At 43.4% G+C, this 26,541-nt stretch overlaps 1 protein-coding gene across 2 annotated transcripts in view; it reads left to right on the forward strand.

Moving 5' to 3' along the window:
• Positions 1–26,541, forward strand: part of VPS53 (VPS53 subunit of GARP complex) — a 123,351-nt gene that overhangs the window by 27,835 nt on the left and 68,975 nt on the right. For both annotated transcript variants that reach the window (XM_019980717.2, XM_070772802.1), the window contains exons 5-11: positions 556–642; positions 3,498–3,613; positions 5,245–5,364; positions 16,648–16,726; positions 19,273–19,416; positions 19,915–20,057; positions 22,695–22,836. In XM_019980717.2, the coding sequence (XP_019836276.2) occupies positions 556–642; positions 3,498–3,613; positions 5,245–5,364; positions 16,648–16,726; positions 19,273–19,416; positions 19,915–20,057; positions 22,695–22,836 (831 nt within the window). The remainder of the gene's footprint in view (positions 1–555; positions 643–3,497; positions 3,614–5,244; positions 5,365–16,647; positions 16,727–19,272; positions 19,417–19,914; positions 20,058–22,694; positions 22,837–26,541) is intronic.

A 26,541-nucleotide genomic window follows, 5' to 3' on the forward strand; every position in this document is an offset into this window, starting at 1 on the left:
TCAGTATGTGTAGTGTTCACTGAGATGGAGGGAAATAGTTTTGTTTTTAAATTGAAACTTTATGATTCAACTTGGCAAGAACCCTGAATGTTGTTCTGCTGCTGCTGCTGCTAAGTCACTTCAGTCGTGTCCGACTCTGTGACCCCATGGATGGCAGCCCACCAGGCTCCGGTGTCCCTGGGATTCTCCAGGCAAGAACACTGGAGTGGGTTGCCATTTCCTGCTCCAATGCATGAAAGTGAAAAGTGAAAGTGAAGTCGCTCGGTCGTGTCCGACTCTTAGCGACCCCATGGACTGCAGCCCACCAGGCTCCTCCGTCCATAGGATTTTCCAGGCAAGAGTACTGGAGTGGGGTGCCATCGCCTTCTCCAGAATGTATATCTGCCTGTATCCACATGCTGGACTCCTTTGTTTCTGCTGCCCAGATCTCAGGTGAAATCGTTGACACAAGTGCAACGAAGCGAGAGAGCTTTAGGCGTTTTCCTCTGAGGCTGCACTTGATCACAGTGTAGGGGCTAGTGCTGCTTTGTGTTTCATTTATTCCTCTCATTCTAGGCACTTGAAGAGGCCCAGAAAGCCATACAGCAGCTTTTTGGAAAAATCAAAGATATCAAAGACAAAGCAGAAAAATCAGAGCAAATGGTGAGTTGAGGTTTCCTCCTGACATTCTTGTACTAGCAGAGGAGGTTGACTTGTCATCCAGTCGTGTACTGGTTAATAGACTTGTTCTTCCCCCTTGCCACCAACCACACCCAACGTCTCCAACTCCAGCCCCGGGAGGACACACCACACCCATTCAGGAGGAGCCACGAGACACGTAGTGACTCACCCTCTCTGCTGCCCAGCATCTGCAGCCCTCTCTTTCAGTAGGGAAAGTTCTTTTCTTCTCCTTCCCCAAAATAGTTTCCTAGTCATTTTGGATTTCTCTGACATTTGTTTGCATCACCCATTTCTCAGTTCATATGTACGACATGTGATACCACTTGAAAACTGGACCTGGATCTGGGGGGTGGGCTGCATCCCACTGGTGAGACGGCCTGAGGGGTTTAAGGTCTCCCTCTACCAGTGGTGCCCTCCAGGGATATGTTCATCTGCCGACCGAGGGGCCCACCAGTTTTTTCCACTCTAAATAGGAAGAATAACTACCTCTAAAGGAATTTGTCAGAGGAGCACAGAGCATAGTACTGGGCTGTGTTAGTTGCTTAATGAATGAAAGCCATTATTACTGTTATCTTCTCCCTCCTACTCATTTTGGTCACGCAGATTCCTGCTGCTGCTGCTGCTGCTAAGTCACTTTAGTCATGTCCGACTCTGTGCGACCCCATAGACGGCAGCCCACCAGGCTCCCCCATCCCTGGGATTCTCCAGGCAAGAATACTGGCATGGGTTGCCATTTCCTTCCCCAGTGCATGAAAGTGAAAAGTGAAAGTGAAGTTGCTCAGTCGTGTCCGCCTCTTAGCAACCCCATGGACTGCAGCCTTCCAGGCTCCTCTGTCCATGGGATTTTCCAGGCAAGAGTACTGGAGTGGATTGCCATTGCCTTCTCCAACACAGACTCCTAAACCCTCGCAAACTTCTCTCCCTACGTCTTATTATAATCCACTTGGGAACAGACCTGAGGTCACATTCCCAAGGATCCTGCGCTTCTCGTCAGTGCCCATTCGGCAGGGTTGGGCAGGATGTGGAATGTGGGCAGGGCAGGCCTGGCTTCAGTGGTGGTAATGGGGGGGTCAGTTTGATATCATCAGTGAGCAGCACAGCCTCTGACATCAGACCACCTGCCTTCAGATCCATCCTCTCTCCTGACTCCCTGTGGGCCTCAAACAAGTTATTGGTATTTACCCTCTCGGTACCTCTGTTTCCTCACTGTGAGGTGGAGGTGATAGTCATGCATACGTCATGTGATTGTGGGGATTCATTGAGCACTTAGGCTCCTGCTCTACTGGGAGCAACGAGCACCTGAGGAGGAGCGGAATGGGACGGATTCTTGAGATGAGGCAAAGGAAGAATGTTCAGGATTTAATGACTGATTACTGACACAGGGGTGAGAAGCGTCACAGATGATGCTGACTTTTAACATAGTTAAAGACCCCTGACACTTGCAGTAGAGCTAAGGAACCCAGGAAGAGAGGCAGGGATTTTTTTTTTTTTTTTTTTGGTGGGAAGGGAGTGATCCAATTATAGGGCCACACTCCTATATCCTATCTATTCTTGATCTTCTTTTCCCTCAAACTTACTTACTTAGAAAACACATGATAGGTTTTTTACCCCCCAGGGCCCACAATAGAAATAGAGACATTTTGGTAGCCTGTGGGTCGTATAGAGAGAAGACTTGATGGGGCAAGTCCCTGGAAAGAGACCTTTTCCTGCTAAGATCCAGTCAGCCTTGCAGGATTGTGAGTGTGGAACTGAGCTATTCAGGTCATGAACCTTTACTTTATAGCTTCACCAAGGTTGATCGAACTAAAAACTCAGGTCACATGATCTTAACTCACTGGGCTTTTTCACTTTTAATGGGAGATCTGTCTTTAATGGGAGAGTGTTTGTGCCTGCTAGCCTTTGCTCCAGATGTCAGAGAGCCTGGGAAACCAAATTGCTCTTCAGAAAATTTCTTGGTCAGCATGGACTCAGACGATTTAGTGGAGAAGTCCACCTAGATGTTAATAAAGTTGGAGAATTGTTCCCATCTCACTACAGAATGTACTTTTCTAGTGACTGAAATACATTATGTTGGCCAAAAATTTCATTTGGATTTTTCTAAACAATCTTATGAAAAAGTGAATAAACTTTTTGGCCAACCCAGTACTAACATTCCCAGCTACAATGCTTCTTTCTCTTGGATTACCCCTACACCACCACCACCATCAGCACTGTAGGAATTTTACTCCCTCAATTGCCTTCTGTCTGCCTGAAGACTCTCCTCTTATGATACTATGTTAAGCTTATTTTGCATGGGTTACATTTTAGCCTTCTTGAAATTTGAGAAGAAATTTTTCTTTGTGGAGACTGGACAATGAACCCTAGTTCCATGAATAAAGAACATCTCAATAGAATTAGCCGACTCACACTATTCATTTTGTACCAAACCTAGTCGCCCCGTTGCCAGAAGGTAGTGTCCTTGTGGCAGTGTACGTTCCTGACCTTGTTCAGGAGGAGATCCCCTGTCCTCAGCTCCTGGACCCCATGTGCTCCACACTTAGTTACTATTAGGAGCACACCATTTGGGGTGAAGAATAAAGTTCATTTCATTCTTACAACTGAGGATTTTGTAGCCCCAGGTAAAGTCTGCTGAAGAAATGCCAAATTAAATGTAAACGGGCTGATTGGAAATTATTTTGGGTCTGCATTGGGAGAACACCTGTGTTTTCTCCAAGGACTGACTTGAGGTGTGTTTGTCCTTACTTTGTTTGCATTGTTTTCTTGTGAGGCCACTTCCAGACGGGTTGACATCCATCTTAACCATCCTCCCTTTTCTCCTGTGGTTTTGCACTATTTAGGTGAAGGAAATCACCCGCGACATTAAGCAGTTAGATCACGCCAAACGCCACCTGACCACCTCGATCACAACGCTGAACCACCTGCACATGCTGGCGGGTGGCGTGGATTCCCTCGAGTAAGCACGCAGGCAGTCTGCCCCGGGTCCACAGGAAATGAATGACTCGCAGGAAACGGCATCGCAGGTTTCTTTGCTTCTCAGCTGGGAGCGTCTCCCCACTCTGCCTCACTTCCTACAAATCAGTCTCAGATGTTGAGACACCACTTTTGTTTTGTGCCCTCAGGTGCTTAACATCTAACAAACAGCTGAGGCTTGGAGGAGACTAAAGGGGACCTGGAACGCTTGTGGAGAATGGTGCTAGAACACGGGTCATTTCCGTGCGATAGAGCTCTGCCTTGGAGGTTGACAGGAGGCGTGGGGCTGTGTAGTCACATACCTCAACCTCTGCCTCGGCAAGTTTTCCTACTGGTCTTGGGCTGAGTGTCACTGGCATTGAAGGTGCCTAATGAAAACAGATCCTTGATTGATCATCCAGCCCACTTTACTGTTTTTCAACCTACTTGTTCAAAGACGGAAGCTTCCCGTGTGGCTTGTAAAGCATCTGTAGGGCATGGTACATGAGAACATGAGTAGTAATATTAAAAGGAGGAGCTGGTTACTGACCACAAGGAAGCAGCCCCAAAAGGCCTCCTTCACCAGCAAGATTCTGACCTTCCTGTTTGCTCCTGTGGTCTCTCCCAGGCTAAGAATTCCCCAACCTCAGCATAATCTCACGGGTGGGCAGAGAAAGAGCACCTTCCTAGGAATATAGACACAGTATCCAAAGTCTGGGGGAGTCGGGTGCAGGCTCTTCCTGGTCTCTCCCTGATGTCGCATGGGCTCCAGCGATCCCTGGCTAGTGACTGGAAGAGCAATGTCCTCATCCCTTTCTCCCAGTGCTCCGTGCTTTCCACCAAACTAGCAGACCAGGCAGCAGTAGCCACTAGCTCCTTGGCTTGAACTTGATCCAGTCTGTTTAAGTGCTTCATAAGGGAAGTCATAAATTATACATTTAATTAAAAAACCCAACCCTAATGAAAACTTTAGATCTGATAGTTTGTTCCTTCCTTGCTATAACTGTTGATTTTATCAGCATTCTTTTATTTAAGCTTCATTAACCGTAGCAGTAGGGAAACTAAACATACCTAAACATTCACAGAGTTGCTTAATCTTGGCTTAAAATCTACAGATTTGAGTTAATGTGTAAGTGCATATAAATGCTCTTTGTTGTATCCTGGGAAGATGTGTTTGGTTTGCTCAAATGCCATAACTGTCAAGTAATAACATGCTTACCCCTGTTCTCTGTCAAAAGCCAGCTATTCTGTAATACCCAACCCAAATCCCAAATTCATAGTCTTCTCAGATTCCCCTCTCTCAACCCAGTGAGACTTCATCACTCACACAGTCTTGTACCTCCAGAGCACACTACTTGGACTTCTGTCTAGAGCTACATTCGTCCTACTTGGTACTACTTAAATGTCCTTGTCACTCTCCCTGACTTACTCATGTCCCTTTATGGATTTGAACTTGGTGCTGTTTTTTTTTTTCCCTCCTCCAGTGCATAGGACTATATATATTCAGTGCTCAGGAATGCTTATTATTATAAGTTGAGTTGCTGTCTCCTTTAGAGTCCAGACTAGGTTGGTCCATATCTGTATCTTGTGTCCTTAGTGTTTTTCTAGAACCTTCAACTTCCTGTTTCCTTGCAGAGCCATGACCAGGCGAAGGCAGTACGGAGAAGTTGCTAATCTTCTTCAGGGCGTAATGAATGTTCTGGAGCACTTCCACAAATATATGGGCATTCCACAGATCCGGCAGCTTTCTGAAAGGTAAAATCTCACTGGAGAAAATGATCTTCCCTTTTAAGAAAAGATGGTGCTAGGAGGTGCTTAAGCACCCAGCTCAGGAAGTTCAATGTGGCATCTCACTGTGGGAGGAGGCTCAGAGGTCACCTGACCTGCCTTTCTCTGATGTAGATGTTCCCTCTATGTCCACCCTACCAGCTCCTAACCATGCTATCTAAAGCTCCCTGTATCAGGTAGTTGCTGGCCTGTCTCACGGGAGTGGCTGCTGACATCTCTCAGCTGCCCAGGGCTCCATTTTTTAGGGAAACCCTTCTCATTGTCTGTTTCCTTGTAAAAAATCAATACAGTCCAGGACTCAGTGTCTGACAACAACAGTCATTTCGCTCATGCAATCTTGCCTGGTGCAGCAGGGACAGCTCATCTCTGCTCCATGCAGCATCAGCCAGGATGGCTTCAGGAGGGGCTGGAGGATCCACTGAATTACTCTCATGGCTGGCAGATTGGTGCTTGCCGTTGGCTGGGACCTCAGCCGGGTGGTCCTCCCAGCCGCTTGGGCTTCCCCTAGGTGAGGTGGTGCTGGGGCCCAGAAATGAGTACCCTCAAGATGCTCTAAGAACCAGGTCTTAGAAGTCACATAAGGTCACTTCTGTGGTCACCTGGCCTTCAGAATTCAAGAGGAAGGAACATGGCCGCCCCCACCCCCAATGGGAGGAGTGTCAAAGTCACACTGGTATACAGAGCTCGTGGGAGGAGAGACTGCTATGGTAGTCTTTGCAAATACAGCCTGCCCTTGAACTTCAGGTGTAACAAAATGATGACTTAACCTCTTTACATTTGTTCTTTCCTTCCTATTCTGTTGAGTTTTGACCCCAGATTTAGAGCCAATAGAAAGAAAGGCAGATGCTTAAAGAGAGAGAGTGGGGAATTTAATGCCTTGTCTTTTAAATGTAGCACAGGAAAGATACTAAGACCAAGACAGTCACAATTGATGGATCCTAAGCCTTTTTTTCAGAGAAGGCAATGGCACCCCACTCCAGTACTCTTGCCTGGAAAATCCCATGGATGGAGGAGCCTGGTGGGCTGCAGTCCATGGGGTCGCTAAGAGTCGGACACGACTGAGCGACTTCACTTTCACTTTTCACTTTCATGCAGTGGAGAAGGAAATGGCAACCCACTCCAGTATTCTTGCCTGGAGAATCCCAGGGACGGGGGAGCCTGGTGGGCTGCCGTCTATGGGGTCGCACAGAGTTGGACACGACTGAAGCGACTTAGCAGCAGCAGCAGCAAGCCTTTTTTTGCTACAAAGAAGAAACAAAGAGGCCTGTACTCAGCAGGAACCATCCTTTTCAACTCTGCCTTCTGATAAGACCTAATGGGTACAGGCCTCTTTTTTTTCTAAGTGTCTTTATTTTTAATTATATAAGTAATACACATGTTCATTTTCTTTATTTAAAAAAACAAGTCAATATACAGATGAAACTTAAGTCCTCTTTAGCGATACCTGATGTCCCACTGCTACCCATAGTGATAGTTACTATTATCAGTTTAATTCTCATCCTGTAGATTTTTTTTCTGTGCATTTAAATAAATCTTTAGTTTTAGATTGTGGGTTTATTTTACTTTGGATTTTTTTTTTAAATAAATGATCTCATACCATATGCTTCATTCTGAAACTTTCTTTTTGTTTTTAACTTAAGAGTGTATTTTAGGGTTTTACCACATCAGTGTATACAAACCTAACTCATTCTCTTTAATTGATGCATAGAGTTCTGTAGTATAACATACCACAGATTATTTAACCATTTTCATATCACTAGACTGTTTGTTTCTGATTTGAAAAATACACTCCTTCTTACACATCTGCAATTTTTCTACAATAAATTCTGGGTCACATGCATTTAGAATTTTAATAACTGCTGTTCCTTTGCCCTCCAAAGTGGCTTAATTTATTTATAGGACCATCTGAACAGTATGTGAGTACCCATTTCTCCATATCTTCAACAACACTTGATTTGGTTAATTTTCCTTTTCATTTATCTGATGGATAAAAAATGGTACCTAATTCCTTTCATTTTCATTTCTCTGGCAACTAGTGAGATGAGTTTTCTTTTCATTTTCTCTCACCTCTGTGAGATGCCAGTATGTATCCTTTGCCTGTTTGTCTGTTGTTTGTCTGTTGAGTTACTTGTGTGCTGTGCTTAGTCGCTCAGTCGTGTCTGACTCTTTGTGACCCCATGGACTTTTGCCTGCCAGGCTCCTCTGTCCATGGGGTTCTCCAGGCAAGAATACTGAAATGGGTTGCCATGCCCTCCTTCAGGGGATCTTCCCAGCCCAGGGATCCAACCCAGGTCTCCCACATTGCAGGCGGATTCTTTACTGTCTAAGCCACCTTATCCCTTACTTATTAATATGTAGGAATTCTCTGTGTGTTCTGGATACTAATCCTTTGTCAGATCTGGCAGATTTTTAAAAATATATATTTATTTTATTTTATTATATATAATATATTATTTATATATTTATTTTATAAATATTTATTTATTTTATTTGGCTGCATCTGGTCTTAGTTGCGTCATACAGGATCTTTTCTTGCAGTGCTCGGGCTTCAGTAAGTTGCCCCTCGGCATGTGAGATCTTAGTTCTCCAACCAGGGATCGAACCTGCATCTCCTGCATTGCAAGGCAGATTCTTAACCACTGGACCATGAGGGAAGTCCCAGGTCTTGCCTGCAGAAACCATCTAGGTGTGTCACCTGTTTTCAATCCAGATCCTTGTCCTTTCAGTCTCTTCAATAGTAATTGGTCTATTCAAGGTACCTACTTCTTATCTCTTTAAAAACTGTATTGAAATATACATTGCGTTAAAATTTACCATTTTAATTATTTTTCTCTGTACAATTTCGTAGCGTTAAGTATACATTCAGGCTTCCCCAGTGGCTCAGTGGTAAAGAATCCATCTGCAACACAGGAGACGCGTGTTTGATCCTTGAGTTGGGAAGATTCCCTGGAGGAGGGCATGGCAACACATCCAGCATTCTTGCTTGGAGAATCCCATGGACAGAGGAGCTTGGTGGGCTACAGTCCACAGGGTCACAGAGTTGGACATGACTGAAGCGATTGAGCATGCAAGCACACATTCACATTATCACACAGCCATTCCTTAAAGTTTGTGATTACCCCAGATAGAAGCTCTGTGTGCATTAAATAATAGCACTCATTACCTCTTCTTCCCCACTTCTGGTTACCTCTGGTCAATTTTCTGTCTGTGAATTTGCCCCTTCAGGGTACTGTAGGTGGACTCAAACTATTTGTGTCCAGCTTATTTCAGTTAGCATGTTTTCAGATTCATCTGTGTTGTATAATTTATCAGAATTTTGTTCCTTTCTAAGGCTGAGTACTTCATTGTACGTAGAGACTGCATTTTGTTTGTCCGTTCCTCTGTTGTTGGATGGCTGAGTTGCTTCCACCTCATGGCTGTTGTAGGATAGACAAAGGCAGTCTATCATCTGGCGTTCATTGTTGCCTGGAAAAAACCTGAAGCCCATCTCATTCTTACTCCTTTATAAGATAATCTATTTTTGTTTCATTTTTATTTTCTTCTGGAAGCATTTGAGATTTGGCGGTGGGAGAATTAGGAATTTTACTAGGACATAGATCTCGTTTCATTCATGTTGCTTAGTACTTAATGGTGTGGTTAATCTGAAGACTCATGAGTTCCTTAAATTCTGAGACAGTGTTCTCTTTTATTTCTCTTTGTGCTCTATGTTTTCTCTTTGTGGAATCCCTTGTACATGAGTATTGGAACTTCTGGATCTGCTACTGTGTTCCTTAACTTTTAAAAATATTTTTATTAATTTATTTGGCTGTTCCAGGTCTTAGTTGTGGCATGAGGATCTTTTCATTGGGACATGTGGGGTCTTTAGCTGTGGCATGTGAGCTCTGAGATGCAGCACGTACGATCTAGTTTCCCGACCAGGGATTCAAACCAGGCCCTCCTTTATTATTTTTTTTTTAATGCTTTAAATCTTTTTGTCCTGTTAAGCTGAATTCCTCAACTCAACTTCCCTTTTTAAATTTGTTCTTCAATGGTGCCCATTCTGTTATTTGGCCTAGCTGTTGAGTTTTTATTGCAACAATCCAACTTTATCTTCAGGGTATCCAGTTAATTCTTTTTTCATAGGCATAGTATCATCTTAAACCTCTCAGGGAACATAAATTATACAGGTTCTAAAGTTCTGAGTTGCCTGCTCTGTTTCTCTGTGCTCTAAGGTCTTCAGTTTGTTTATAATGACTTTCTTGGTGTTTGCATGTTTGGTGATGTCTAGCGGAACACTCATTTTTGGCTGTGAGATTCTCTGTCAGCCTGATCAGAGATGCTATCTTACTGCCCCCTGCTCATGAGGGAGTAGGCGGGATATGCCACCTGGCTACATGTGCTACAGACAGTGCTTCTCAGGTGAGGTGGGGCTGGAGCTGGGGGAGCCACCAGGGAGGCTGTGCTGGTGGCTGATCTCCTGGGCCCATGAGTTTCTGATCTGCCTGTGTGTTGTCAGCCCTGTGGACTCTGCTGGATTTCTCAGACCCACAGCCACTCCTGACTTGATCGCTCAAGGACGGGGTGAGACCTGGCACTGGCTTAGCTGTTTCTCTTGCAGGAGCCCAACATCCCCCTGGTGGGTGCCAGGAGCCACCCTCCTGCTCCTGGTATCCACTCCCCTCGTGTCCTTCATCTTTTTAAAAATTTATTTGACTGTGCTGGGTCTTCATTGCTGCTCATGGGCTTTCTCTAGTTGTGACGAGTAGGGGGACTCTGGTTGTAGTGTGTGGGTTTCTCGTTGTTGCGGAGTGTAGGCTCTAGGCATTTGGGCTCAGTAGTTGCAGCTCCCGGGCTTCAGCGAGCCACGGGCTTAGTTGCCCCTGGGCATGTGGGATCTTCTTGGACCGAGGGTCGAACCGGTGTCCCCTGCATTGCAGGGCTGATGCTTAACCACTGGACCACCAGGGAAGCCCATGTCCTTCATCTTTGAGAAGCCATTTTGGCAGAGGTTTCCTTCTTCAGTCCTGTCCTACCAGAGTTTCTAGTCTACCTCTCCTTTTCCTGCCCAATTCTGGATTCTTATTAAACTCTTTTCATTATTTCAGATGATCTGGGGCAGGAAGGGGAGGGGTTATACCTCATGCTCAGGGTGCCATCTTAGAATGGAAATGCCAAGGAACTGGTAAGAAGTGTCGGAACAGAGCTTCGCAAAATACTTGGGAAATCACCACCCTTCCTTTCCTCCTTCCTAATCCCATCACACTCAGAACTGGCTGATTGCCCTGTCAACCTGGGGATGCGAAGCAGCCAAGAGAGCAGACAAACGGGACCTTATGAGCTGCAGGAAAGATGGAAGCTCAGATGGGGAAGGCAGAGTTGCTCTGTTGGGTGGTAGGGGTTGGGGGTCGGGGGAGGGAGACAGCATCACCGCCTCTCACCCTCCTGATAATCCAGAGTTGATCTCTTTTCCCATTCACTTATTCTTCTCTTAGTTTATCTAATAGATACTGACCACACACTTTCTAGATTCCAGGCCCTGTGCTGGGGTCCTGAGGGCACGAGGTGAAAAACACATACTCTTTGCCTTCAAAGAAAGAGCGCACCATTATTGTGAGAGACACTGATAGAGATGGATATAACAGAACTAGTCCATGCTGTCTGGGGACAGCAGGGTCTCAGAAGAGGGACTGAGAGACTCAGCCTTCAGAGGCCGCGGGTAGGGGTCAAGAAGTATTAAATTTTAATCTGACCTTAAAAGAATGGGTAAGATCTGGGGACTTCCCTGACAGTCCAGTGGCTAAGGCACCATGCTTTCATTGCAGGAGGTGTGGGTTTGATCCCTGGTTAAGGAACTAAGATCCCACATGGCATGGGGTGTGGCCAAAACAAAAGGTAGGACCTTACTACCAAGACAGGAAGAGAGGGGGAAAGAAGAGAGTGGAGAGTGAAAGTCTGTCTTAGTAGGCAGAGTCAGGTCATAGATCTGACTCTGCATTCGTTTTGAATCTGCTCTACGTTCGTTTTGTGGACAATGAAAGATTTGAAGCAAGAAGAGACGTAGTCTTTGTATTTTGTAAAAGTCTTGTCAGTTACAGTTAAAAGAGACTGGAGGTTGGGGCTGTGTTCTGGATTAGAAAAAGATAAAGACCATTCCATGACAGCGACCATGTAGTCGAGGAGGTTGCATGGTTGCACAGGATGGGCACTGCTGATGGCAGGAACGTGGTAGAACTGAATTTTATTTATAAGAAAGCATATAGGGAAAAACAAGAGAATACACTCTTTGAGAATTTCTTGCCTTTTAATTTTGTTTTTCCGAAGATGTTATGTTATAAATTACAGAAACTTTGTGATCACTGCTATAATGACACTCCCCTTAAAAGATAACTTTCCATCAGTATAGTCTGGTGCTCCAGCTATTCATTATCATGTAGGATTGCTGCGAACACAGAAGGATTTACTTTTCTTTTTGTTCATTTCACAACTTCTATTTGCAAAAAAAAAAATGTGTTGATTAATAGAGAATAAGTGCTATTAAGTAACACTAAAATTAACAGAAGGGAAGGAATCGCTTGTTTCCAGTGCCTGGACTACAGTTCTTTTTCAGGAGGTACTAAAAGTTTGAGGAAAGTCCAGACTTCTTATTTTTAGCATCATTTCTGGTGAATTTTCCTCCCTGTGTTTACATAGCCATGGTAGAACCATCTGGAAGTGATAGAAATAGATTGTTTGTTTGGGGAGGGTGGGGAAGGCGGGAGCCTTACACCCTGTGCACCGCTTCAGTGCCTCTAGCTTCAGAGCTTGCTGTCTGCAGACTGCGGAAGTCACAGGAAAGCCTGTGTTCTGACATCTTTGCCTGCACATTTGAAATATGAAGTTCATGGACGTCAATTTCAATACAGCTGTTTCTTCCAACTACCCTTCTGGAAAATGCTTAAACGTTAATGTAGCGTTGAAGGAAAGTTTTTTTTTTTTTTTTTTTTCCCCTTTAATGTCATCTTTATATTTCAAATCCTCCTGGCTTAAGAATATCTGAGAAAGCCAATGTGTCTAGTAATCAGTCAGTATTTCCTGAGGAAAAATGGAAGGTTCTGGCATTCTCTTGAAACTCATGAAACCTTCTAACTGAAACATATTTTTCAGGGCTATTTCTAACCTCTTCTGCATGAGAGGTACTTGGCAGATTGAGGGGATCACTTGGCATAGTGGTCAAAGAAATTAAAGTGGAGGATGAAAAGGCCTAGCTATCAACTAACTATATATACTTCAATAACAATTTTTACATAAAGAAAGAAAAAGGAAGAAAGAAAGAAAAGGCCCAGCTGGCTGTATGACTATGACAGGTTCTTTCTGAAAGGATATTAAGTTTCAAAAGCACGCGTTTTGAAAGCGTAAGGATTCTACTTGATGATATAAAAGCGTCCTACTGAGTCACTCTAAGATTCTGGGTTGAGATTCTGTCTCCTTGGCACTGGAGTATCTGACTAATCAGACTGACTAATCATGCTGTCCGGTACAGACTCTCTATTTTGGGAGGTCAGGTTATTGCAAATTACTGAGGGTACTTTCTCTGGGACAGTCACGCATGGGGTATTGGAAGCATCAGGGTTATTTTGTCCATAAATGTCTAAATGGTTTTCATAGTTTGTGGTCCCTCTACTGCCATCCCTATGCTGAAATCTGATAGCACATTTAGGCAAGGGTGCTTTTTTTAAAAAATATTTGTTTATTTATGACTGCATGAGATCTTAGTTGTGGTGCTCGAGCCTTCTTCTCTCCAGTTGTGGTGCATATAATAGCTCAGCAGTTGAGTCGCATCGGCTTAGTTGCCCCTTAACCACTAGACCACCAGGGAAGTCCCATGGGAAGGGTGCCTTTGAACAACCCCTGGTCACATGGTGTGGAGGATGCCAGGAGGCAGTTGGTTGACCATCGTTTCCAGCATAGCATAGGGAAACTCTCATTTGCTAAGAGTGGTCAGCACTGAGTTGTCACCACCTAACCAGGTCAAGCTTATTTGGACCCGGGAGAAATTGTCATTTCCCCTGTTCTCTATTAGTTGTAGGTTGACTTTCATAAGGATGACTAGGAAGTCTTGGCGGCTGAACTTCTGTAAGTACTCTGCTAACAGAGTCTAGTGCTCCGTCTCTTCACAGTAAGAGCTTACTTTTCATGGTTGGAAGAGGAAGGAGTTTGAAGGAGTGAGGCCAAAGATGTGTTCTTTTCAGTGTGTTTGATGTCTTTGTAGGATTTGCTCAGGCAACTGATTGTAAAGACCACTATTCACATCTTATCCTGCAAGTGCGTGAATCCGGGTTTGGGTTTCTGGACACCATCATTACTGTCACTAAGGGGAATGGTTTCTCTTTCATCTGAGTCACTGTTAGACACTTCAGAAACTACACTTGGAAGCGTGCGAATGCTGATTATTCTGCTTCGGTGTTCACTAAACATCCGACTTGCAGTCACCAGTAAGGATGGATGCTGTTGCCAGCTAGAGCTGTAAGATGGGTGTTGTGGAGTAATCAGATAACAATAATACTGAGGGGCTTCTAGCCCAGGCCTCCATCCCCACCCTCTCATTTCACAACCATTCTTAGTTGTGGCCCACATGAGGGAAATGACTTGATTAGGAGTACATGTAGCTCACCAGTTGCACAGCTAAGTCTAAACTGTCTCAAGAAGTAACCTTGGAAATGGACTGTAGAAGAAGGCAAGGGGGTCTGCACATCACAGGCTGATACTTTTGCCCTTATAGGCTCTGGTTGTCTTTGCAGGCACCCCAATTTCTATTTTTAAATATTTTATTGAAGTACAGTATAGTTGATTTACTCTGTTGTGTTAACTTCTGCTGTGCAGCAAAGTGACTCAGTTATACACATACAGGCATTCTTCTTCATGTTCTTTTCCATTATGGTTTATCCCAGGATATTGGTTAAAGTTCCCTGTGCTGTCCAGTAGGACCTTGCTGTTTGTCCAGTCTAACAGTTTGCACCTATTAGCCCCAGACTCTCAGTCCGCCCCTCCACTCCCCGCTCCCCCTGGGCAACCACGAGTCTCTTCTCTATGCCTGTGAGTCTGCTTCTGTTCCATAGATAATTTCATCTGTGTCACAGTTTAGATTCCACAGGCGAGAAGTAGCATATGGGATTTGTCTTTCTCTTTCTGACTGACTTCACTTAGTGTGATAATCTCAGGTCCATCCCTATTGCCTCAGGCACCCCAATTTCAAATCTGGTTAAGAATGTGGGGTTAGGCGATGGCAGAGTAGGAAGGGTGACAGGCAGAGCTGGGACCATCACATCACCGAGACACTCAGGAGCCCTGCGAATAAGACTGTGACTTTTCAACCAGCATGGAACTTCCCCTCCAGGAGTGATCTGTGGCTTAGTGGGGAACCTGTGCTCTCTGTGGCTGCCAAGAGGAGAGAGAAGGAACAAAGGGGCCTGGAAGCTATGTCTTGTGACCTGGCACCAGGGGAGTCGGTCTGTCTGGCCCATTATGTGGAGTCATAAGACCTCAGAGGTAATGGTTTTACAAAAGCATCTTCTCTCTTGTCAGAACTCATACTCAAGGAATGTTTCCTGTGGTACGCTGGGCAAGTGTAGATGAATGACATTTTAATGTCATTAGATTCTAATGTGTGGGCTACTTGGGTGACAACCTTATCTCTATCATTTCTCATCCCCTTGGAAAGTAACTAAAAGAGGCTGCAAACCCACCTATAAGAGTAGTTTTAAGTTTTGAAGATAGTGGAAAAACCCTGGAAAGTATTTGGAATAAGGCATAATTATAACTATGCCACAGAAAAACCAGACCATTTTGGGTCCTGACTATCCCCTCATTTAAAAAAAAAAAATCTCTGTAGGTTGCCAGGCACCGCCTAGTAGCCAAAGAAATTGTGGTTTTGAGCTGTTCACTATTTCTAGAAACTTCATAAAGTTAATTCCAGAGTAACAGGGTGGAGACCAAAAAAGGAAGAACATTATTTTATGGTGCTTTTAGCGAAGATAAAAGATTTGCCTCAGGCTCAGGGCAGTCCAGCTGTGAGGATGGTGGGCAGGAGGGACCCAACCCCCTGAGCTGGGGGCAGGCGAGCTGGTGGCAGGCGGCTGACCCAGAGCTCCTCTCCCGTCCTGGCTGCTTCTCCTTTCCCTTCTTTCCTCTCAGTCAAGCACTAGTTCTTGAGCTCCTCCTTTCCATGAAAACCACTCGGTTCAGTTCCAGCCTCCCCTTTCAAACTCATTTCCGGTGTGACTCAGTCTTCATCCTCACCATCTCCCGAGTGAACTTAAGTCTTCATTCAGTGACCATCACACTCAAATAGCAGTTCATTTTATCATTTGATCTTTTTACTTTAGAAAACAGTATTTTGGTTCACTTGTTAAAACTTAGAATCTTGATGTTGGTTTCCAGGTTGAAAAAAACAGCAACCCTGAAGCAGTTCAAAACCCGCTTCCCATCCTGTTCTCCAAGGAACGGCAGAGTAATTACACCAGTAACCCGAAGCAGATTTAAATTTGACTTGGGCTTCCCTGGTGGCTCAGACAATAAAGTGTCTGCCTACAATGCGGGAGACCTGGGTTCGATCCCTGGTTTGGGAAGATCCCCTGGAGAAGGAAATGGCAACCCATTCCAGTATTAATGCCTGGAAAATCCCATGGACCAAGGAGCCTGGTGGGCTACAGTCCATGGGGTCGCAAAGAGTCGGACACGACTGAGCGACTTCACTACTCACTACTGGGCATTAGTATATAGCATCTTCCTGCGGCGTAACTACCCCAGTGACATTTTGCAAAGACTGACGTGTACTACCTCACGACAGCTGAGGGGAGGCCTAGGAGAGCTTTGGGACGTAGGAAGAATCTGTGCATGCGTGCATGCTCAGTTGTGTCCAACTCTGTGACCCTATGGACTGCAGCCCACCAGGCTTCTCTGTCCATGGGAGTTTCCAGGCAAGAGTACTGGAGTGGGGTGCCATTCCCTTCTCCAGGGGAACTTCCTGACGCAGGGATTGAACCCACGACTGCTGTGTCTCCTGCACTGCAGGCGAATTCTTTGCCACTGAGCCACTGGGGAAGCTGGGGAAGCTGATGTAGTCATAAACCTGCTGCTAACTAGTGTGTGACCTATCTTATCTAGCCACCACTCCCTGCTTCCTGGATGATCCCTGAAGACTTCAGCAGTCATAACCTCTATGGATCCGTGCACAGTTATTTATGGACATTTGAAAATTATGCCAGGTAATGATATGTTCTCTTTTCCCTACAGAGTGAAGGCGGCCCAGACTGAGTTAGGACAGCAAATCCTGGCCGATTTTGAAGAAGCTTTTCCTTCCCAGGGCACCAAGGTATTGTTTTGCATTTTCCCTTCAGTCTTTGGATATTCTCATCATATTCTGGCCTGATTCACACTCACCGTAACTATGATTCACTTACTATTTCAAATGCGGTTGCTGGCAGCCATAAAGTCTGTGTGCTAAAGATTCAGGGTGATGGACCATCCTTGATTTTAAATATCCTGAAGCAATATCAGTTGGCTGCTCATCCGCGTCCTCACACATCCACAGTGAGGGTTTGTTTTGATTTCACTTAACGTGTGTCAAACCCAAACTGTTGTCTGCCTGGGGAATTACCTTTTTTCTCATAGTTACTTTTTTTGTTTGTTTAATTTTTTTTTCCAAACCACAGTGATTTTCTTTTAGGATTGTTACATAACTTTTTGGTTTCAATTTGGTGAAGAGACAACGGACAGGAACGTGCCCAGGCTTAAGTAACTCTCGGAGTGACAGTTAGGAGACTCGCTTTTAATGGTCAGAATCCTGTTCTTTGGGATGAATCCCTTCAGCTCTCACTGGTAGCCTGACTGTTTGTGTTGTGTCTACAAAGCCCACAGTAATTTCACTCGTGAGCTATTGGTTACACTTCTCATATAACAAGCTTTGCCTCATTTGGCCGTCACTGTGCTGGGGTAACTGCTTTTAGCTCCATCCTTCAAATTGTAGCAGACATAATCTTAATGCTTTGCATGTGTTGGGGAGAGAAGAACCCTCAGAAGCTTTTTTTTCCCTCTACTATTTGAGCTATTTCAGGAGCAAGAACTGTGTGGCTCAGAAATGACCTGAAGCACACTGACTGGCAGGCAGCTTGGTGGATGGAGGTGGGGGATATATGTCTGTTTGCCGAGCCAAGGAACGTTTCCTGGATCCGTTTTATAATTCAATAACTGGAAATATCTTAATCGTTGTTCTTTGTGCCTCATATAAGAGACTTAGGAAGTATGTGGGGGTAGCTGCCCCAGCTTTGTCGATTACCTCGTATAGGAAACCTGCCTCTGGTTTTCATGTCTGCATATATTCTAGCTGTCTTCTAGCAATCAGGTATTTTATTCATAAAGCATGTTCCTTTGTGGACTTCATCTTCCTTTTCCATTTGCTGTAACTGTGGGGAGTGGGTATCAGAAAATAGTCCTGTAAAAAGGGATAGTAAGAGATTCACAAGTTATAATTACTAGGGTCTGCTTTACTCTACTCTGCTATTGACCCTGGTTTTAAGAAGTTTTAGAAAGATGCAGATAAAGCCCAGCTTTATCATTTAGGAAAATATAACATTGACCTACATTATAACTTTTTCTCAGACCCCAGGAGGAAAATGAGGTGAAAATGGTTTTCTTTAACAACTTGTTTCCCTTTTCTCTGGCTAGATGACTTGATGTTTCTCTAAGAGTTTTCTTTTTTCCTTCTGAGTGACTATTGACCTCTCTTAAAGGCTTTATGTTTTTATTACTGCTTCACAAGTGGAAATCAAAATTTGTTTAAAAAAAGTATCTAAGATTACTGTGAAGTCCTTTATAAATGAAAAAATCGGAACCCCTGAGCCCGTAGATTTCGGCTTTCATGACTTCTCTGTCAGATCAAACGTTTTCATCCATAAGCCAGAGTTGAGCAGTCAGAATTCTCAGTGGATGGCAGAATAGCCACTCAGCACGGAGCATAGTCAGCATTTAACAGTTTAGTTAGCCTAAGTGACACTTAAGAAACTCTTGAACTTCAGTTGAGATGGATAAATTAGAATTGATTTTAAAAAATCATAAAGATCTGGAAGACCCTTAATCATCACCTAGTTAAAATGCATTATTTTTTTTCCAATTATTTTTCAGATGAGTGTCAATAACTGTGCCAAAGTTATGTGGTTATTTAGCCAAGCCACGAGCCGATGCCAAGTGTTCTGTAGTCCACTCAGCCAACCACGTTCATTCAGTGAGTTACTGTAAAGAAAGGTTCGAGGAGACTGAGTTACCTTCAGTAATAACAAAAGCCTTCCCATCCTGATGTGTCAATACAGCCCTTTGATGGTCTTCTACTATTTTTTTCAGGTCAGGGCACCAATATCATAATATAATTTGGCTGCCTGTTTGCGTGGTTGACCATCAGTGGGGCAAGGATGGTGGATGGAACCTGGATTTGGGTTTTAAATGCCAGCATACTGTTTGGCATAAATACAGCACTTTGAGAACAGGAAAGCAAGGTTAGAATCAGAGGAAGGTGGCACGTGTGGCATCAGACTGGTGTCATTGTGACTTTTAGGGCCCTTCAGGAAGGTGACTTCAGTTCAGTAAGCAGAAGTTCCTACCATCATTGCTGGCCCTGTTTCCAGGATGTCTCATTGTTGATTCACGGAGTAGCTTTTATACTGGCTACTACAGACTAGCTTAATGATTCTTTCATTGAGAAACAAGTAACTCAAATATCCATCCACAGCAGAAGAATGAGTGTCAGGGGAGTGGAAGTAATAACAACATCATGAGTAGAACAAGAAGCAGCAGCTGTCAGAGGCCATAAGATTTGAAGGCCGCTTCTGGCTTCTGAACTGATGTGTGTGCTGTGTGTTTTACCAGAGGCCAGGAGGACCCAGCAACGTTCTACGAGATGCGTGTCAGGTTGCTAACATCTTGGACCCCAGAATCAAACAGGAAATCATCAAAAAGTTTATTAAACAACATCTGTCAGAGTACCTAGTACTTTTTCAAGAAAACCAAGATGTAAGTATTGACCAAATGAGCTCAGATATCACATTTGAATTGTATTAAGAATTGATTGCTCTCAAGTCTATGATTTATATTTTATTAGTATTACTGTCTTAAAATTGACATTAGTATTAAAAATTGACATTAGTATTACTGTCTTAAAATTGACATAAAATGTTGGTTGTTAAACCCTGATTCCTAGGGACTGACTGTACAGTTCAGTGATTCTTAATCATTTTGGGGTCCCTGATCCTTTGGAGAAATGGATGAGAGCTAGAGATCTTCTCTGCAAAAATGCACCTATACATAAAACCTTACATACAGTTTCAGGAAATTTATAGACCCCTGAAGCCCAATCATAGACCCCGGGTTAAGAAGAGTAACCTAGACTCTTTAAAATCACGAGAAATAGATTGGTTGTGTTTTTCTTACTTCTATGTTTTTGCTTATTTCCTTCAACTGTCAATACTACTTCTAAGTGCTGGGGTAGATTTTATTCCCTGCTTCCCCCAGGTTGCCTGGCTGGACAAAATCGACCGTCGCTATGCCTGGATCAAACGCCAGCTCGTGGACTATGAGGAGAAATATGGCCGGATGTTCCCACGTGAGTGGTACATGGCGGAGAGAATTGCCGTAGAATTTTGCCACATAACAAGGTAGCTGCCAGCTCTCTACTGGTTTGGGTATTGATTGATATCAGTTTATTAAAGCCCAGCCCCCCAGTCTCTATGGGTTCCTGTGGCTTTGGAACCACTTCTACCTGTTTTTAAAAATTGGTTTGAGAATCATGATTTTCAGGAGAATGTCTTCAGCTGTGCTGGAGTCCCTTCAGAAGACTCCATTCCTGTTGAAAGTTAGAATATATCCAAAACTGAGTCCCTGACTCCAGCTGTAGCTGTATTCCACCTTCTCCATGTTCAGAGTTCCAGCCTTAGAGGAGAGAGCATTGTGTGAAGAGGGGGTAAACACTTGATAGGGAAAAATGGAAACGGGTACATGAGTGCCCTGGGCTAGCAGGCTGTAGCCAGAGCACTTGTTTGTATGTCTGTTCCGCCTTAAGAGTGATATACACACCACACAGCAGCACAGTCTGCTCTTATCTTTGTTCTAGGACTTCCCTATAGCCTTGCCCTACGTCAAACGGCCTGCCTTCTGAGCCATCGGAAAGCACATCGGCCAGATTTCCCTGTAGTGATTCATTGCCCCGCGTTTTCCCCTGTGTCTGTGTCACACATATCAGTGTTCAGTGAATGTACATCCGTCATCTTTCTGCTTCTCTGACATGCTGGGTAGATGGTTCCAGAGGGACAGGGCTGTGTCTACTCCAGTGACATAGTACACACTCAGGAAATAGTTGTTGAGCAGATTTCCCACCCCTAACCCAGTGTTTATAGTCTTTGGATCGTTAATCACTTTGGCATCTGAGTGTTCTGAGCCTTTTAGAGACCTTCTCCCATTCCTCCTGTTTCAGTTCCATGAGCCATAGCCCAAGGCCAGATAGTCCCTTTAGATCAAAGAATTAAAGCCTGAGAAGTATACATCAGTGTGTCCATGACAGAGCTAAAGCTAGAGTCTACAGAGGCCCCCTGACCAGTGCACAATTACATTAACCCCAGTTAATTTTTTAAGAAGTCCCATATGTATGCATAACTCAGCCACCTTAGAGTAATTCATGGTAATTATCTCTCTTAAAATTGTGGATTACAGTCAAGTTGTATGCTTTAAGAGCACATCATAGGGGGCAGGGACTCATTAAGAGATATTGGCTGTTGATTTTTTTTTAATAGGCTTTATTTTTAAAATTATTTATTTATGACTGTGCTGAGTCTTCATTGCTGTGCATGGGCTTTCTCTATTTGGGGTGAGCAGGGGCTACTCTCTACCTGTGGCACACTGGTTTCTCATTGCATTGACTCTTCTTGTTGCAGAGTCCAGGCTCTAGGATGCACACGTAGGCTTTAGTTTTTAAAGCAGATTTACGTTCACAGCAAGATTGACAAGAAGAGATTTCCCATATACCCCCTCCCCTCCACTGCGTCCACAGAGGCCTCCACCATCATCAGTATCCCCGACCAGAGTGTATACAGGTTACAGTTGCTGAACCTACCTTGACACCTCCTTGCTACCCAGAGTCCCTAGTTTACATTAGGGTCACCCTTGGTGCTTTACATTCTGTGTGATGGTGGTTTTCAGAAACATACTTGTTGCTGGATTAGATGACTTTATTGATTCAAAGTTGATTGTGGTTGTCACTTTCTAAGTCCTGATTAGCAAAGAAAGAGTGCATTGCTTGAGAGATTGATAACTAATTCACTTTAGCCCCTAGTTCAGTGTCTTGCAAAATTCATTTTCTGTGAAAAATGAAGTCCACAGGAGAGTGAGTGTACATAAAAGCGAACACATGTGCTCTTGTGTCAGCTAATGGCAGTGCTGCTGCCAAGCTTTCGTTGTTCGAATTTTGGCTAAAAGCCTGTAGATACATAATTCTCAAATTAAGCGGCCCTTTGTTTGGCTTTTGTTGTTTCTTTGTGTGGGAAGATGATCTGTAGCTCGGTACTTACTGAGAACTCTCGTGCGGCTGCTCCCTTACAACGTAGCATTCTGAGATGGGACACTTGAGTGGCCTGTAAGCGTCACAGGCAGGAAACACCCAGATGGGCACCTGTCACTTTTTACAAGGGGGTCAATCGACTCCCATCTCTCCCATCTCTACCCAGGGGTCCTGCTTTCTGGTTGAAAGATGGTTATTGAGCTATCTGGAAGAGGGAGGGCTTTATGATTCAGTAATTAATGACTCGTAAAATTATATAGAATATATGCATTTTTATAAAATACTGAGTAAATGCTTCATATATACTATTAACAAGTGAATGGAAATTTTAAAAATGATAAAAACTGTAGTAGCCGTGTAAGCAATCTGATAGCCATTATCTTTGATTTTGTTTTTTTTTTTTTGGACTGGTGGGTAATTTCACCTTAAAATTCTTATTATTTATTTATTTAGGCTGCATGGCTTATGAGATCTTAGTTCCCCTACAAGGGATTGAACCCAGGCCCTCGGCAGCAAGATTGCAGAGTCCTCACTGCTGGACTGCTGGGAAATTCCCTAAAATTCTTATTTAGAATATGTGTTTCTATTCCCTAAGCATTAAACTTAGTTGGTGATAGACTTCAGGTTTTGAAATGACTACATGCTTTGTTTTTTTTTTAAAGTATAAGCTAAAGCCACTTAACTTTGTCCTGTCTTGAATGATCAGTTTGTTCGACAACATTCTTCTCTCTTTAATTTGAAGGACAGAACTTGCCAAGATCATGCGTACAAGAGCAAAGGAAATTGAAGTGAAATTGCTTCTCTTTGCTATTCAGAGAACGACTAACTTTGAGGGATTTCTTGCAAAACGCTTTTCCGGGTGCACCCTGACAGATGGAACGCTGGTAAGACTGTCCTAAGGGATACCAGATGGAGGCATTGGTGGCCTGGGTGGGTGGGCTTCGCTTTTGAAGTCTTATACAGTTTGGTGTTTCCATCCATCAGCTCAAGTGCTTAATCCCCCATCCCAAGGATTTTGTTGAATTCATTCAAATAGTCATACAGAACATTCTGTATGGCTTTATCATTTGTCTATTATGCAATATTTCATGTTTTTAGAGTGTCTTGTCATCATTTTATCAAGGGATCACCCCTATTTTAAGCCTAGTAATTCTGTGAGTCATAGAGTCCTCACTTATTCAGTCACAAATAACTTATTACATTATCAACTCTTGAGTTTTATTATAATGAAGATGTGCTTAGAGGAAGATGTAACCCCCCAAAAGGTGAACTGCAACCTTAAAAGCAGAAAACATTGGAGATTTCCATAATGTCCATCATTGACCTTAAGTAAAATATGGTATATTCACGCTGTGGAATAGATAGAACAGTTTCAGAGTGGTAGAATGAGGAATAGATGTAGATGTGTTGTCGTAGGAAGAAAACCTCTCACATATATAGGTGCAAAACGTAAGCTATAGCCCAGTGGTGGTAATTTAGTCGCTAAGTCATGTCCAGGTCTTTGCGACTCCATGAACTATAGCTGCCAGGCTCCTCTGTCCATCGGTTTTCCAGGCAAGAATACTGGAATGGGATGCCATTTCCTTCTCTAAGGGATCTTCCCAAACCAGGGATCTCCTGCATTGCAGGCAGATTCTTTACCAGCTGAGCCACACAGCCCCGTACATATAGTATAATTCCATTTGTGGAAGAAGCATGTTTATATATGTAAATAGGTAAGAAAAAGGTCTGGAAATGATCAGTGGATGTCTACTTGTTTCTCAGGGCAGCCCGGCATCTCTCCACTTTTACCCACTACCAGGATCATGCTCCCAGACTGCAGCCTTCTGTCTCCTGGGGGTCCTGTGCTCTGAGATGTTGTTCCCAGTCACTAGGAACTCCTGAACCTTTCCCACCAATCCATTCCTTTTTGCACTTCTGTCTTTGAAATTCTCTGGCATAATCAATTTACAAATACTTCCTCCAGTTGTTCAGCTGTTGCCTAGCTCTCCTATCTAGTTTGCAGTTTCAGATTACAAAAAAATCCTGTTGAATCATGAGCTTTTTTTTTTAAGTGGGCCATTTTTAAAGGCTTTATTGAATTTATTACAGTATTGTTTCTGTTTCATTTTTTGGTTTTTTGGCTGTAAGACATGTGGGATCTTAGCTCTCCAACTAGGAATCGAACCTGCACCCCCTGCATTGGCAGAAATCCTGAGCCATGAGCTTTCTATTTACCCTTCACCTCTCCAGTTGGTCAGCTGTCTTCCACACAGGCTTCTCCATGTCACTTCTCTCTTTTAAGACAGTCTCTTCCCCTGAGACTGTTCTTTGTCCCAGTTATTGTGACTCAGCAACCATTCTGCATTCCAGTTCCTGACCATGGCAGCTCCACAGCCTTCAAGGATCTTCCCTTAAAGATGAGTTTCTAGAAAGGCAACAGAACTCCTCTGGCCTTGATCCCAGGATATGCCTTTTGGGTAATCACCATTTTGTTTCAGGGTAGTGGAACTACAGAATGAATCAAAATATATCTTAATACTCTTTATCATATGCCAGATTTCATTGAAAGTTATCAGATTCCTTGGAAAATAATAGAGCAGATAAGAAGTCCGCCAAAGGCCAGGTTAACCAGAGACCCTCCCAGGCTTGCTCCCTTCCATCCTTCACTGTATCACTCAGGCCTTTTCACCCGCCTTGGTGACCGATTGACAGTTAAACAATAAGGGTGAGCTCACCTGAAAAGACAGGCTCACCTGGAAAGCTCTTCCTAACTGAGCCGTGTGATGCATCATCTTTTGCTCTTTTTTGACAGATGTGGATACTTAGAGACTTAGACTGTTAGAAACTGTTAGAAACTTAGACTGAAAGAGCCTTAAGGACAGGGCATGTTTTGTTTTTATTATTCCAGCCCCAACAAACTCATAATGTCCTGTGCTATAACGGTTACTGGAAGAAGGGAACTGCCCAGGTTTCTAGCTGATTGCCTAAATTCCCGACCTTTAGGAGGGATTTAATATAGTCTGTAAATTAAAATGCCTTGAAATTAAAAGCAAATGTCTAGATAGGATTTAACTATACCCACATGCATCATTAGAGACTCAGTGATTAGATTTATGGTAAACATTATATTCAGCCTCTGTGAAATCACTGAAATGAAAATCACCTTAAAAAGGTGAGTTTTATGTTAATTATATCACAGTTTTAAAATATCAAGGGTTTTAGAAAATCTGAGTTTAGTTATAAATCATCTTCATGCTTCAGATAATTTATCTACCAAAAAGAGGGAGAGTAATACATGCTTGTTATAGCTCAAACAGAATAAAATATTTTAAAAGAACCATCTCTTCTTGGGACTTCCCTGGCAGTGGATCCAGGTCCAGTGGTTAAGACTTCGCCTTTCAATGCAGGGGCTATGGGTTTGATCCCTGGTCAGGGAGCTAACATCCCACATGTCTTGTGGCCAAAAAACCAAAAGATAAAACAGAAGCAATATTGTAACAAATTTAATAAAGAATTTAAAAATGGTCCACATCAAAAAAAAAGGTCGACGTAAAAAAAATCTTAAAAACAAATAAACTAGAAGACAGAATATTAAAAAAAAATAGAATAATCTCTTCTTTCTCAATTACTCTAAATCTCTCCTCCCAGAGATGTGCACTGTTTAATAGTTTGGTTATAATTTGAGACTCTTCCAACCATGCATGCACATGTGCACGCACGCATACACACCTACACCTACCTGGGTTTGCTTGTGTTTTTTTTTTTTTAAACAAAAAATAGGAACCACAATGCCTGTGTTTGAAGAGGATTTTATTGAATGCTTCTCCACCAGCGTTTATCCACCGGTGTTTTTCAAGCTCCCTCTTGGGGCAGGGCCTTGGGTAAAGATGAAAAATTGGATCAGACAGCCGCGTATATTCTAGTAGGAGAAAGACACCTATACGTAACTGTCACAACATGAGATCTGAATGTGGTGGCACCAAGAACAAAAGAGGGGTCCCAGCAAGGTTAAACCAGGTGTGCACAGGCCTGTGCTCATCATCCTATCGGCTGAGGCCTCCAGGCCATCTTTTTAAGGACAAATCAGGAACTGGGCTGGAATAAAGTGTTTCTGGAATGAGAAATGCAGAAATTGTGGAACTTTCATCTCACATTGAAAGCTCTCTTCTCCAGGGAAAGGAAACAGATTCATCTTAAATTTCAGAGTTTCTTCCTTTGATGATTTGAAGGGTCCAGCTAAGACCTTAGAAAGAGATTTGTGCAGACAGACCCAGATGTGGACATACTACTGACTAAAGCCTGGTTGGCTCTTGCCAACAGTAAATGAGACAGCTTGGCTGTCCTGTGGCCGCTGCTGTTTTGATAGTGTTGGGAATCCCATGTGGTTTAATTAGTAGGAATACACTTGCCGTGTGAAGACTTTTCATATATGAACTTGAAATCAACTGTCATCATAGCAAAAAGAATGAATTCTCTCAAAACTGGAAAGTTGTACATTTATTGGCAGATTTTTGGTTTCATTTAGCAGCCCCAGAGCTTGTGGAACATGTCATTTGAGTTCTTTAAAATATAAACCTCAACTTGTAATTCTCTGTGGTCTGTGACAG

Source organism: Bos indicus, chromosome 19, assembly GCF_029378745.1.
Source record: "Bos indicus isolate NIAB-ARS_2022 breed Sahiwal x Tharparkar chromosome 19, NIAB-ARS_B.indTharparkar_mat_pri_1.0, whole genome shotgun sequence".
NCBI classification, from domain to species: domain Eukaryota; kingdom Metazoa; phylum Chordata; class Mammalia; order Artiodactyla; family Bovidae; genus Bos; species Bos indicus.